General features: G+C 39.1%; 1 protein-coding gene across 1 annotated transcript in view; it reads right to left on the bottom strand.

Annotated features, from left to right (window-relative positions):
* ogdhb (oxoglutarate dehydrogenase b) overlaps positions 1–15813 on the bottom strand; it is a 29765-nt gene that overhangs the window by 5199 nt on the left and 8753 nt on the right. The window contains exons 4-15 of the mRNA XM_051686213.1: positions 15366–15468; positions 9273–9388; positions 8885–9039; positions 5540–5686; positions 5267–5357; positions 3886–4065; positions 3374–3502; positions 2689–2868; positions 2451–2603; positions 2185–2287; positions 1833–1961; positions 61–211 (exon numbers count right to left, since the gene is read on the bottom strand). Coding sequence (XP_051542173.1) covers positions 61–211; positions 1833–1961; positions 2185–2287; positions 2451–2603; positions 2689–2868; positions 3374–3502; positions 3886–4065; positions 5267–5357; positions 5540–5686; positions 8885–9039; positions 9273–9388; positions 15366–15468 — 1637 coding nt within the window. The remainder of the gene's footprint in view (positions 1–60; positions 212–1832; positions 1962–2184; positions 2288–2450; positions 2604–2688; positions 2869–3373; positions 3503–3885; positions 4066–5266; positions 5358–5539; positions 5687–8884; positions 9040–9272; positions 9389–15365; positions 15469–15813) is intronic.

Below are 15813 nucleotides of genomic sequence, written 5' to 3'. Positions count from 1 at the left end.
CAGACTTTGAAGTTGTTTCTAAATCAAGTTAATTTAGTCCATTAATGTCCCTGGTCTTACCTGAAGGTGCCTCTTTCCACGTCCTGGCCACTGAGACGCACATGAATTCCTTCCTTCAGCAGAGAGCCGAAGGCCATGTACTCTCCCAGAGCCCAATCCACTGAGCGGTTCTGCACCATCCCTGCTCTGCCCTTCAGAATACGAGCGAGACCTTTGAGGAAGACAGAGACAAACTGAGTTGGTGCTCAGGGAAAGATGCTGAGGTAACCAGAGATAGTTTAGGGAGGAAAATGGCCACATATGGAAAAAAAATAATTATTTAAAAGCAACTCTCAACATTGTGGCTGAGAGCTGTACTCACTCAGCCCTCTACAATGAGAGTAAATCACTCGCATATATGACCAAATTTCACACTATGAGACTAAAATATGTCTGTTATTAGCTACTGGCTAGTAAATACTCAGATTTCACTCGCCAGTGATTGAGTTGTGTAGTGGTGAAGCACAGCGATCCTTTTACTGAATAAAAAGCTGCCGTATAAGAAGCTGGATTCAGCCTTGTCTTTTACTGCATGCTGTCTCGTGAGCACACACTCAGAAAGAAATTGACCTTATTTGGCTGCAGTGGGTCCTGAGGTGTCGTGATCGCGCTGTCACTATCACTTTAGTTGAGCTGTGATATGCATTTAACGACGTCAACTTTTCCACAGACTTTTTTCACAACATTTTCCATTTTGCAGCATGGCTACAGACCAGTAACATGCCTGTTGGACAATTGTTAGAAGGTAAAAGTGTTGCAAAACTCGAGAACATGTAGACTTTTAACTCGTACCGTGTATTTTGTGTCCAAAGACGAGATCCACACACTCCATTTTCATTTCATGTCTCTTTTAATATCCGTTCTGTTATTTACATTCAGTTGGTGATCAAAAAGTAAAAAATAAACATTGATTCTAATAATACATTGGATGGATGAAGGAAAAACCACTGTGCAACTTATCTCTCATTAATTAGAGCGCGCTAATTCAACCGTAAACATTCGCTCACGGAGCTGCCGGTTCTCTTAAAGAGACAGTACCATTTTAGCACTTGTTATACATATCAATGTAAACTCAATTTAAATCAAATTTAAAGTGCATATAAACAAACATGTAACAATGTAGTAATGAAGTAAGTGTAATAAATGTGTAAATATAAATATTTTCAAGGGACAATCATACATTATGAAATATTTTAGCTTCAACAAAGCATTTGACAAATATGCTCTTGCAGCATTTATGCAGGGGTTTTTACAAAATCTAATGTTTTTAAATGGTACTTTTTGATATAGTTGCACTTAAATTATTATTTTTATAATACAATTATTAAATTATTGTTATATGTGGAATTCTATTTTCATTATTCGGTTCCAACTTTGTGAATTTGTTTTCAAAAATGTGTATTACATTTTTAAACAGTGACATCAGCTTGCATCATTACTATAAATGCAATTTCAGGGCATTATATAAATGGCTAGAATGTGAAATCTGTACTTTAAAAAAAAAAAAAAAAAAAAGCTAAAATGAGATTGAAATGATAAAAAGTGAAATATTAAATAAAATGTACAGTCTTGCATATATCATCGCGTGGAGTCATATACAGTATATTCATATTTTAAGTATGTGAGGATGGCCCCTTGTCTGTTTGCTTCTTTTTCATCTTTTTCAGTTTTTAGTTGCATTACGCTTACATGTTGTCAAAAGTCTGGCGTGTCAAAACAAAAATTAAGTAACCAATGGTGATTCTTTCTTCAACTTGTCCGTAGAGTGTTGTCACTATTCAATACAAATGTACCTCCATGAATAGTGAAATCCTCCACAGGCACAGAGGAAGCCACCTGACCAATGTGATTAAGCACTTCCTCATTCAGACCAGTGGACGGACAGCTCATGCTCTTGGGTTGGCCATCCAGAGTGAAGAAACCTGCAGAGCAAGCACGCAGTCTTCAAAACAAGTACAAATATTTGCGAAAGAATTTGCACATATACAAGCTGAATTATGTAAATGAACCTAAATGTTTAGTTTAAAAAGTGTTATTATTATGTGCTATTATTCTCTAAAATAAATGCCACTTGCTTTGATATTTTGTTATGTAGTGAGATGATATTAAGTCTATTTTAAATGGCCATGGTACATACACACACACCTGGCCAAGGTGAGTCAAGCCAGTGTTTGATGTGCAGGATTTTTTCATCTTTAGAACGAGCATACGCCTCCTCACAGATTTTGTCATATCTGACAATTTCCTCCTGAAAGAACAGTCAATTTTCAACAAGTGATTTAGAATCACTTTAGAAAGAAATATTCTGACCACAAAATGAATGCATTGTTAGTGTATACAATCAATATCTCCAATCAAAGCCTTTAAAAATCTATATATCTTTATTATGAGTAATATTTTGTTCATCTGACCTCATATTCCTGTCTGGTGACAGCTCCCTCTGCAATGAGTTTTTCAGCATATTTCTGTAGAACAGGTTTCTGTTTCTTTATCTGTTTGTACATTAATGGTTGAGTAAACATCGGCTCGTCCATCTCATTGTGGCCGTTCCGTCTGTAGCTCACCTACAGTGCAAAGGTGAACATCAGAATCAAACATCTAAGCCACGTTAGACAGACAGCTGGCAGAATTCCAAGATGGAAAACCCACCAGATCAACCACCACATCTTTATGGAAGGTTGCCCTCCACTCTGCGGCCACGTTACACACGTACATCACGGCCTCAGGATCATCTGCGTTAACATGGAAAATGGGAGCGTTGACCACTCTGGCCACGTCGGTTGGGTACGGTGAGGAGCGGGCCATCCGAGGGTCAGTGGTGAAGCCGATCTAAATAGAGAGGGGGGAAAATAGTAAAAAAAAAAATAATAATAATATTAGACATCAAATATTAGAATATTATTTTAGTCATAGACTGATATAACACCAAGGACAATAAACAGGCCAATATTGGGCCATTTTGATATTGTTGCCAACGGCTGATATTTGGAACATTGTGTCAGTTCCAAATTCCACAAAGAGCCTACAGCCTAGTTTTTTTTTTTAAATATTTTTAGGTAACTGATTAAACATCTGGAAAAACATATTTAATTTCAGAGTATGTGTACTTCTCAATTGCTAAAATAAATGTGTATTAGCCTGAATCATCTATATCTGCATTATAACACTCTCCAGATACCAGTATCAGCTCTTGAATTATCCATAAAGTTTGAACATTGATATTTGTGGGTAAATACATAAACATTTGTATAAATCCGGCTGTGTGTAAAATATATAAACATTTTCCCGTTTACAGTGTAAATACTCTGCAGTTTGAAATGAACGGGAGACACACCTGGTTGTTGACCACCACATGCACAGTGCCATGAGTGCTGTAGGATGGCAAGTCACTCAAATGGAAGGTCTCATAGACGATGCCCTGACCTGCAAAGGCTGCATCTCCATGCAACAAGATGGACATCACCTACAGAGACAATGACACAGTCAGAACACTGTCCCCTTACTGACACCATGTCAATCATATATCGTTTTCTGACCATAGAAGACAATTTAAGACAAACTGCACATGATCAATCTTTCTGGAAAATGTAACAATAATATTAGTTAATTCTGTCAAATAGAATGCTTTTGAGAACAGTGATGCCCCACCCCCTTAATACAACTTGTCATTTACTAGCAATAGCAAGTAGCAAATCCTGGTTTTGCCGGGCTGTTATGTAAACTAAAGGCTCTTAAAAAGAAGTACAAGCCTTCGATATTTCCCACCTCAACTTCCTGTTTCAATAGAAAATATGTCAGCACAAAATAAACAGTTTTTGACGGGATCTTAAAGAGGGCAATACACACCCTGTTGCCATCGGAGTCACCACAGTAGAACTGCTCTGCTTTGGTCTTGCCCTGCACTACAGGGTCCACAGCCTCCAGGTGTGAGGGGTTGGCCATCAGAGATAGGGTGATGTGGCGGTCGGTGACCCGGTTGATGCGTCTGTGGTACATACCCAGATGATACTTCACATCACCGGAGCCCTAAGAGAAGGAGAAAGAGAAAATGAAACATGAACAGTCCTGGAATGTCATCCAAGATTCAAAAATGACTGTTGAGAGGGAAATCACATGCATTACAGAAGGGTTAAGAGAAGGGCAAAAGTGGAGCGCCACTACTGAAAAGCAGTGCAGAAATAACTTCGAAAACTGCTGCATTTTCAAAACAATGCTCATGCAATGACTGTCCTGAATTTATCAGCTATAAATTCTCAGACAATTACTTTGGTTTTATTTGATATAAATGCACTCACAATTAGAGTGCACCAATATGGGTTTTTTATTGGACAATGCCAACAACGATTTCTAAAGCAGGATGACAGACATAATGGTAGTGTATACATGGTACATTTTAATGATACTAAATAAGACTTATTTTACACAATATTCACTAAGAAATATTTGAACACAGAAAATGTACAATATCCAATGTCAACTGACAGGGTCAGCTGATGCTAATAATCTTAAAATGATCAAATATCAGGGACATTCGGCCTGGCCGATATATCGTCACTAAACAATAATAACAACCCACATATGTAATTTCTCTCTGAGAACTCAATAGTATGGAATAACATGAGTTAGTTATAGATTAGTTTACCTGGGCTAAGCCCCGTCCTACGGTTCAGTGTCAGGATTCTCGCTTGAACCATCAGAATCTGCCGCAAGGCGATGACGGCAGGGGAGAGGAGTTTACCCCCCACAGCAGGACGGAACCAAAACTGGTGGTGTTAGGGTGGCGGTGGGTGAAAGCAACATGGCGTACGAGCAATGAGACACAGCTGTGGGACCTTATAAGGCATAGGCTAGATAATGATGGGATGAGATGCTGGAATTAAACGAATGAATGAAATGACATAATGCTACTTACTATGAGTCCTCTGCGAGAATTATCGCTTAGGCTTGCATTTCTAAGGACAGGCAATGCCACCTAGAAGTTCGGTTAAAACTAGATGAAACTGCTTCATAGTCACACATCAATTCACCGAGTAAAAATAATAATAATTAACCTAATTCTTAGAAATGTTTAGCCTTAGGCCAGAGTAGGCAGCAGGCCAGGTTTAAAGGGTGTGTCTGAAAAGCGTATTTGTTGAGATCTTTGTTGTAGAATCCGTTTAGGGAATTGAACTGGGAAACAGAGGGATTTGTTGAAGAGAAATGATGACGGCTTAAGAGAGCTTCTCACCTCATCAGCAGCTTCCAGCTTGGAATCAAACTGGCAGAAGATCTGCTCCAGCTCCTTACGGATAACGTTAGCAAGCACATTCAGACGACCTCTGACGGAAAAAATACAATTCAGACAAATAATTCAGTTCCAGTTGCCCCATATGTGACATGATGTATTCACCTAATCTAAATAAATGATTCTGCATAGTCACAATAGTCGCAACTCATCGCAGCATCTGAAAACTGACAGCAAACAGTTTGAGCAGTGCTGTATGGTTGGTTACCACTCTACCTGTGTGGCATGCCCATGATGACGCTCTCCACTCCATTCTCACTGGACTTGTCAATGATGGTTTTCAGTGCAGGAATGAGAGAATCGGATCCCTCCAGTCCAAAACGTTTCTCTGATGACCACTTCCTCTGGAGGAACTCCTCAAACCTGACAGAAATATAACATTACAAGAACATTCACAAACATCACTATTTACACGCTGTAACAATCACTGAAGGATGCAGAGTTTTACAAACAAATATCTTCCACTTTCCAAACTCTAACCTTTACAATACAAACAAAAAAAATGAATGTAAAGGCAAAAAAACTCAGTATATAACAAAACATCTCTATGATCACCTTCACACCAAGTCCGAAATATTGCAATACAATTGTGTTGCTGTTGTGTTCAGAAGTGCTACCTTCTCATTTAAAAGCTAGATTTTTTTTAAACTGTTTGAATGCCAAACTGTCAAAATTTTTACACAGTATGGTGAAAATTCAGCATTAGACTTAAGGCCTGTTCACACCAAACCGTTATTTCAGTACGACTGTTCTTTCCGAACGAGCTTTTGAACTGCAAAAATCGATTCCCATGGTGCTCTTCAAACCGGGTACGACAATCCGTCCGCTGACGATTAAAAGTTGTTGTTTTTTTACGGAGAGTGGTCCGGTTTTTTCCTTCTTTGCACTGCATTGAAAACTGACTGATTAATGAGTTAAGAGCTTTTTGTCATTTTTCCAGTGTTGCTGAAGTTGCTTAGTTCAGCACATTGGTGGCGCTAATCAACTGGCAAACACCGGCATTGGACATGCAGCTGATACACCCCCAAAAATTAAAAACTTGAAATTTTTGTGCTGCAAACATAAACCTGGTCTGTTTTTGAAAGTCTGCTTTTGGTGTTTTGTATTCGTGTATATTATTCAGTATATCACTGTGCCTGTTATATTCTCATGGCATTAAAAATAGCAGCAAGGTTTAGCAATTTGTTTGCACTGTTCTCGTTGTAAAATATCCCAAAAAAAGACTCTTTACATGCGATATTTTTGTGTGTTTTATTTTATATTGTTTTTAATATTATGCATATTTTATGCTATACATGTTATTCTTAATGTACATTATTCCACGTGTATTTATATCACTGTACCTTGTGTTATATTATCCAGACAATATAAAAAGAGAATATGGTTCAGGAGTCCGTTTGGAATATACTCGCAGCAAAATACATGTGCAAATACATATACAACAGCATGCTTTACTTATCTTACTCGCATAAAAAACCCAAATTATATACTCCTCAAAATGCATCAACACCATGGAAAGAACATAATGAAACTGTTATGCCAAATTAGGTAAATAAATGCTTTAACAGTATTCATTCTACACTGCCTGGCCAAAAAAAAAAAAAAGTTGCCGTTTGAATTCAAATAAGCAGATACTTAAGTGTCTATGATTGGATCATTACTGCAGTGATTAATACTGTGTGTTTCAGCTGGCAACAATTCTTTTAACCCTAACTGATGCAGTGTGTAGCTTCTCATTTCTTAAACAACCATGTCGGAAGACGTATCCTGTAGTCGTGGAAAAGATGTTACTGTTTCAGTTGGGGCAAATTATTGGCCTGCATCAAGCAAAGAAAACAACTAAGGAGATTGCTGAAATCACTGTGTAAGGGGGTTCAGTGGAAAGGAGGAGGCGAGAACCGGCTTGACAACTTAAATAATAATTTAATAAACAATTTAAACAAAACACACAACCAAAAACACACAGTACAGCTGCCTGCAATTCTCTCTCTCTCGAACTGTCGTCCCCGGCCGCCTTTATCCCTCGCGTGCCCCATCAGGCTGATTGGGGACCGGGTGTGTCTCAGTCCGGCCCCGCCCTCCTCGGCTCTACACTCCTCCCGGCGTTGCCTCAGGCCGGGGAGCCCCCGGCATGACGTACATCCCCCACCCTTCCTCTCCGGTGTGAGGTGTGTGCCTTACGCCCCTGCCTGCAATTCTCTCTCTCGAACTGTCGTCCCCGGCCGCCTTTAACCCTCGCGCGCCCCATCAGGCTGATTGGGGTCCGGGTGTGTCTCATTCCAGCCCGGCCCCGCCCTCCTCGGCTCTACACACTGGAATTGGGTTAAGAACTGTTCAACGCATTATTAAAACCTGGAAGGACAGTGGTGAATCGTCAGCTTTGCGGAAAAAATCTTAAATGATCGTGATCAGAGATCACTATAGCCTTTGGGCAAGTCACATCATAAAAAAATAGACAGTAGAACTCACAGCTATGTTTAATAGTGAAAGTAAGAGCATTTCCACACGCAATACAACGAGAACTTACAGAATTGGGACTTAACAGCTGTGTGGCCAAAAGAAAGCCACTTGTTAGTGAGGTTAATCAATAAGCAATGGAAAAGGTCATATGGTTTGATGAGTCCAGATTTACCCAATTCCAAAGCGATGGGCACGTCGGGGTAAGAAAGGAAGTGCATGAAGCAATGCACCCGTCATGCATAGTGCCCACTGTACAAGCCTCTGGAAGCTGTGTTATGATCTGGGGTTGCGGCTCAGCAACATAATGCAGCAATAAAATGAAGTCAGCTGAAAACCAGAATGTACTGAATGACCAGGTTATCCCATCAATGGATTTTTTTCTTCCCTGACGGCACGGGCATATTCCAGGATGACAATGCCAAAATTCATCGGGCTCAAATTGTGAAAGTGTGGTTCAGGGAGCATGAGGAATCATTTTCACACATGAATTGGCCACCACAGAGTCTTGACCTTAACCCCATTGAAAGTCTTTGGGATGTGCTGGAGAAGACTTAACGAAGTGGTTTGACTCTCCCGTCATCAATGCAAGATCTTGGCCAAACATTAATGCAACTCTGGACGGAAATAAATGTTGTGACGTTGCATAAGGTTGTCGAAACAATGCCACGCTTAATGCGCACCGTACTCAAAGCTAAAGGCAGTCCACTGAAATATTAGAGTATGCAACTTTTTTTTTGGCCAGGCAGTATATTAATCTCTAGCATTAACAGCTGGGCAGGAGACTGGTATAAATGTTTGTAGAACAGCAACAGTGCCGCCTACTGTACAAGGGTGAAAAATGAAGTTTTTCGTTTCATTTGTTTTATAAACACAGAAGTGAATAGACCTTTCGTTGAAAAATCGTCTTGCAAAATCGTACCAAATTTTGATGTGAACAGGCCTTTAAGGCCAAAGTATACTTCAGGTGTACACGTTGCAGATCACTGCGCGCACAGTATGTGTGATGCAGATGAGTCATCAGCACTGCCGCACGGCTTGAACGCATTCTGCCTAGATTTTCTTGACCTGGGCCTTTAGACTTAGACGTAAGAAGGGAAAGACCTGGTTGAGCGGATCATACGGGCCAGTAGCCTCCTCTTCTCATCCAGCGTAAACTGCATCACTCCAGGCTTCTCAAACTTCTGCCTGATCCACTGACACTGCTCCAGATCATTGATGAACATGAACTCTACCCCGATGTGCTGACAGTACGCCATCTGTTTAGTGCAGCAAGTGAGACATCAAGCAAATGACACACAACAAATCTTTCGAATTTAGTTCTTCTCATACATTAGTTCTTTAATTCATTCAAATGTAAGGTTTCTGTTCCCAAACGTATTTTATTTAAAGTGAAAAAAATAAAAAAATAAAATAATAATAATAATCATAATAGACAGTGTATTCATGTAGCACATTAATTAAATTTCTTGCTAAGCTGGTGGGTAGGTACCTCTAAACGTCGGATGATTTCCCTGAGTGGAAGGGCACTCTCACTGCCCCCAATGAAGGTGGTCGTGGGAAGCCGGAACACTTTATCCAGATCGGTCTCTTCCAGACCATAGAAGCCTGACAGCAGACATGCAAAAACACAGATGGGGAGGGGGGAAGAAGGGCATCCAGAACAGAACACCACCACGGATCCGACCGACACATGCAAGCACAAAAGACGGTACTGCATTAGAGGAAGTATGCTTGTTGTGAATTATGGAACAATTTTCTTTATGATTTAAAAGGTTTAATAAGAACAAATAAAGTGGAGATGTAAATACACAGAAGATGCAAAGAGCGAGCTGAGACAACAACAAAGTGTTAGCGAAGGAAAATGGACAGGTTAAGGGTGAAAAGTCATAGAGGTGGAAAACACATCTATTCCAGCCCAGTTGAACAGTGCCAGGGGGAATGCATGCCTTTAAGAGATTACAGATGGCATAAATGTTGATCATGACAAGTGGTGAGGGAAAATGTAATTTAACAAATTTCACCTTAGGATGTTTTACAGTGTAGAATTTCTTTCCAAATGTCTCATTGATTTTAATGGATTTTTTATTGGAACAAGTTTAAAACTGTGCTGTGCAATTAATCGCAATAAAATCGCAGCATGTGCATTTTTTCTATTATTTAGAATTCTGTGATGTTTAATTCGCTATTCTGATTGGTGAACATCTTTTGCACACTGACAAGATCTCGATTATGAGAATTCAGTGTGCAAAAATGTCACCAGAACAGAACAGAATTTAAATCGGGGGGAAAAAAAGGCATAAAGAAATAACTGACACCATCATCTATCACTTATGCAAAGACTATTTTTTTCTCTCCTGAGATGTATTTTTAAATTATAAATTTTTTGAAAGAAAAATGAATAATGAAAAATCTACCAATATTACAATTAAAAATAGCAATTGCAATTTCTATCAAAAATCGTGATGTTTTTATATATATATATATATATATATATATATTGCACAGCCCTAGTGTGAAGTAGTAAGCTCTGAACTGAGGCTATGAACTATGACCTCAACATGAGGTGTGCTGTAACACTGTGTTTATTCACACTGTGAACATGGAGTTCTTCCAGTTGTGTTTACTCAGGTTATACTAATATACATAATGCACCTGAACACTGCAGGAATGAAAACATGATATGACCAGTAAAACAAGACTTTCTAAACTAAATGTGATCAGATACTGATTGCATTATAAAAGCAGAGTTCAAAAGTACTTTTACAAGTCTTTTTTTAAGTGTTGTGTTTGTCTGTGTTGTGAAGTAGCATATTGGTCTTTCTGATTTGGTATACAAGTGTTATAACTCTTTTTGTGCCCATAATAAATGAGAAAACAAGATTTTTGAGAAAGATGCGAATGTAGATATGGTTCGGGTCCCTCCTTCAATGGAAGTCTATGACATTTTTGCGCCTGTTTTATAGTCTGCCAAGCGAATTTGAGGGATCATTCTTGTTCGTAGCACAAAAAGTTTAAGTGTCATTAAGTTTAAAGTAATATTCCAGGTACAATACAAGTTAAGCTCAATTGACAGCATTTGTTGCATAATGTTGATATCCACAAAAATGTATTTCAACTTGCCCCTCCTTTTCTTTAAAAAAAGCAAAAATCTGGAATACAGTGAGGCACGTACAATGGAGGTCAATGGGGACAATCCGTAACGTTTTAAAGATTTAAACAATATGAGTGTTAACATGATTTTAGTGTGATCAAGTCACTTACTTACCTTTTCTGTGTAAAGATATATCTAATTTTATAACTTTATTGCAATGACAACATTACTGTAAAAATTATTATTTAAACAACTTTACAGCTCTAATAATACACAAGTTTTAACAGAAGAATTAATGTAAGTGGTTATATAAATGTATATGCTTCTGCATTTAAACTTTACAAAAAATTATCCCCATTCACTTCCATTGTAAGTGTCTCACTGTAACCTCGATTATTTTCTTTTATTTTTTTCAGAAAAGGAGGGATGAGTCTAAATGATTTTTTTGTGGTAATCAACATTATGCCACAAATGAACTGAACTCAGATTATTCCTTTAATACTACAGGTTAGGGCTTTCCCTAACCCTAAGTTTGAGCAATAATGATAATAGTGACGCTTACCTTAGCTGTGACCACAAACTACACCATTACCAACTGGAAATAGTCAGGGTTATTTTATTTATTTAGGAGAATCTGGGAGCATGTCACAGCATCAGAAAGCACTGAGGCTAAAACTGACATTCCATGAGGATGAGGACTTTAGAATCAGAAAGCCCTTTATTGCCAAGTGTTCTCACGTACACAAGGATTTTTTTAAGCGCACACAGAACATTACAGTGAGACACAGAATATAAAACAAGGTAAGAGTATAAATAGACACAAATAATAGGACATATAACATCGAATCTTTACATAAGACACAGACCCAGGGCAAGGTTAATGAGGGGAAAGTGCCACACATATGCCAGCTGGGACTCCTCTGAGGAGCAGAATGGCGCAGTGCCACAGAGATACATAAACACATTTCTACTAATAGATGACGGTGATAAAACTTCAATTGTTATACTCAATAAAGCAACAAAACATGTGGTCCCGGATAACAGTTCGGAAACACAAAATGTAGCAACACTGCATGTTCAAGTGTTCAGTTACTAGGCCTTATTAATGTCTGGGGGCAATGTTTGAATATGCAAATGTGAAAAATCAAGGACGTGGGGGTTCCACTAAAGACTACCACACAAAACGACAGCAACGCTCTACAGTAGTGCGAGCATTTAAAATTGTAACTATGCAGCACTCTACATTTGTTCAATTGCTGCTCCCGGAACAGGAGGGGATGTAACACTGGTGGAAGCCCTTTTAAAAAATGTTTCTACACAGCTGCACTAGCTACGAACACTTCATACCTCCAGATGTTAGATGAGACAGGCGAGCTTTATAAACAGCTACATCTGAGGAGTCAAATAGCAACACGCCAAAAAGTTAATTACCCTGTGCGGACGTGACTAGTTACAAAGAAATTTATTTTTTAACTGTTGGACCATGTCACGACATGAAATGACCGAATCTGTGAGAAAAGCACTCAGCGCAGCATTTCCACTAAATAACAATCACAACAATGCAGTGCCCTCACACAGTACAAAACTCACTCACCCCGCATGCTGCACTTTATAACCCTCGTTGTCAATACATTACAGACATTGTCACTAGTTTGGTATGGTCATTGACAATCAGTCTACCATTGAAAAGGCGGTAAAATGTCATGCTTTGCCATTAGGAGAAACACAGAACAGATTGAATCAGTTTTTAAAGTCAGTTTGAAACACTGAAACATTCATTGCAGCACAGTATTCTATCGACTCCAATCATTTTAGAGCTACTGAATAAAGGTGAAACTTATGTTAATCAAATCATAATTCTTAAGTAAATTTTTTCAATTATTTAACTAGTTCTTATTTTAAATTTGCTGAAGCAGAACACTGTATAATGTTTTGTTACAGCTGTACATGTGTCAACAAATTTAATGAGCTACGGTATTTTGAGCTTGTATCGGGAATTGTGATGGTTAACATTTCTCAGTTTGTTGTGTTGTCAGTGTTGACCGTAAACTAACCACAATCTTTCTCAGTATGCTAAATGTGTGCCTGTGGCTCACGTCTTGCTAAAGGTGTCTTATCATTGCTGTTAAATACCATGAACATAAAACTCAAAAACAGTATGTTCATGAGACAATGAGAAATAAAGCAACTGCTATTCAGAACTGAGAAAAGCAAACAGCCTAGGCATTACTAGAGCAATAAAAGAGTAAATGTGAAAGGATCTGAAAGAACACAAGGAATCTGCAGAGAAGAGGAGAAACTAAAACATGACACTAGATGAGAAATAAGCTACTAAACTGACAAAAAGTCACTTCTGAAGTCAAATGTGTAATATGCCACAGAATGAGCAAACATCATTTACAATGGGTAAAGCCCGGAGGCCTGGATGTGTTGTAATGGGTTTCAAATTTAGAGGCTCTGTTCCAAAACCTGGTGAGCTGCATACCAAACAAAATTTTTAGGTGTCACAGGAGTGTTCCATGATGTTCCAAACAGAAGGGAATAAAATTATGCGGCCATAAAAAGACAATTTTGGCCAAAATCTATGGTAGCACTGCATGTTTCCATCATAGATAAAGCAATCACAAAATGCACTGTGACATGCTCAGTAAAAATTTTCATCCAAGATGGCAGGCAGTCAAATGAAATGTCAACCAGGGCTGGGTGTCAATACAGATATCCCCATTTAATTTATTTCCGATTCAAAAGCTCTCAAATCTTTTCAGATTCATTTGGATTAGGGCTGTCGATTAAACACGTTAATTCAATGAAATGTATTATTTAAGAAATAACGGGTTAAAAATGTACCTCTTCAACTCTGGGGACCCGCCAGCAGGTCCAAAAGGGGGCGCTTTACACATAAAATGCATATGGGGTATCATTTGAAAGCTTAGAATCATAAATTTACATAGATCAGTTCTTCAATTATTTCACATAAAATTAAAAAATAAGGCCTGAAAAGCTTTACTTTGACGAGATATTCAATGAAACAATGGGGAGGGGGGGATCCCCTACATTTCAGATCAGCATTTTGTGTTACGGCATAGCCAACGGCGTAGCGTAGCCTGACATGCACCTCTTCAAAAGTATAACAGCACATCGACACAGACGACAACAGCTGTGATTGGTCCGCTGTGTTATCAGAGACCACCCCCAGCATGACAAGACATTATCTGAGGTCGTGTCGCATTTTCACCAAAAGACATCGGTTTACATCTAATAAACTTTTCTCGGGTCTTTTACTCTCAATATATCAAGTATGTGAGTGAAACAATACTTGTTGCATTCTAATCCAGAACTTTCCAATCAGTATGATGTGTTGACCGTATGTTTGCCAGAATGGTGTACAGTAAATAATCATATTTCACATGTTATGAAACCGGAACACTTCTAATTTGTCAGCAGATTAAAAAAGCACCTGTTAAGAGTTGGTTATATTGCCTAAATGCATACTAAAGATCTTAAGCTTTAGAACGACACCAATTGTGTGTTGGCAAGCAAGCAGTTATTGAACAATTTGATAAATTTTTTTCAGCACGGAGCATTAAATTATGCAACAATATTTATTTATTATTATTTAAGCGCCTCAAATGCGAGCACGCCCTACAGGGGCCTGGGTAGCTCAGTGGTAAAGACGCTGGCTACCACCCCTGGGGTTCGCTAGTTCACTAGTTCGAATCCCAGGGCGTGCTGAGTGACTCCAGCAAGGTCTCCTAAGCAACCAAATTGGCCCAGTTGCTAGGGAGGGTAGAGTCACATGGGGTAACCTCCTCGTGGTCGTTATAATGTGGTTCACTCTCAGGGGGGGGGCGCGTGGTGAGTTGTGCGCGGAGAATATTGTGAATCCTCCACATGTGCTATGTCTCCATGGTAACACGCTCAACAAGCCACGTCATAAAATGTGTGGATTGATGGCCTCAGACGCAGAGGCAACTGAGATTTGTCCTCTGCCACCCGGATTGAGGCGAGTCACTACTTAACCACGAGGAAATGGCCATTCCAAATTGGGGAGAAAAAAATAAAAATACAAAAATACTTTTACATCCACGAATACTATTGCATTGCCTTTGTTTATTTATTAAACGTACAGTTATTTCAGAAATGAATAGCATTTTGGCTGTGTACTCACAAAATGATGCAGACCCACCAACGCAGAACTATAAATGCAAACCAACATGGTCACTAGGTTTTGGAACATAACCATCCTCTTCAACAACACACTTTTCCCAGGTAGTGTTTATAATATGTTGAACCTGAACACAAACAACTTTTAAACAACTGCTGAATGTGTTTTAATTTTACCCATTGCAAATACCCAAACAGGTTTAGACTCCATGCAAGATTCAGGAAAGGGGAATATGATCTATATGGTGGGTTGATTAGCAAACAAACAAGCCATGCCACAGAAAAAAAAGATTCAGTCATTCTTCAACGCCTGGTCGAAAACCTCACCAAGTTTATCAGACGATGTGATAATATCTGCAGGAACGCATGAATCAAGATCAGCATCCATAATTCCAAGAGGATCCAGCTGTGCAACGTGATGTCCCCGAATCTGCAGTGGGTTCCAGATAAAAGATGTACATACAAAATAGAAATGCAAAGAACAGGAGGGGACAGTTGAGGAGGTGAGATCAGGACAGAGTGGAAGCAAAAACCACCAGAGAGATGACAGAGAACAGGGAGAGAAGAACATACAGCACCGTTAACACATTGCGTGAGCACGCTCGCACAGACACACTGCAATCCACAGACATTTCTCACCGACACGATGGAACCTGACAGTAACTGGGGCATCATCAAAATGTACACAACTGATGCCCAACGGGTCAAGTTTGGCTATATGATGACCTGTGACTTGTGAATAAGGCGACAGCACTCACAAGCTAATCGTGGGGGC

The sequence above is a fragment of the Myxocyprinus asiaticus genome, chromosome 43 (genome assembly GCF_019703515.2).
Source record: "Myxocyprinus asiaticus isolate MX2 ecotype Aquarium Trade chromosome 43, UBuf_Myxa_2, whole genome shotgun sequence".
In the NCBI taxonomy this organism is placed as follows: domain Eukaryota; kingdom Metazoa; phylum Chordata; class Actinopteri; order Cypriniformes; family Catostomidae; genus Myxocyprinus; species Myxocyprinus asiaticus.
The sequence above is the reverse complement of the archived record's forward strand: the minus strand, read 5'-3'. Positions and strand labels throughout refer to the sequence as shown.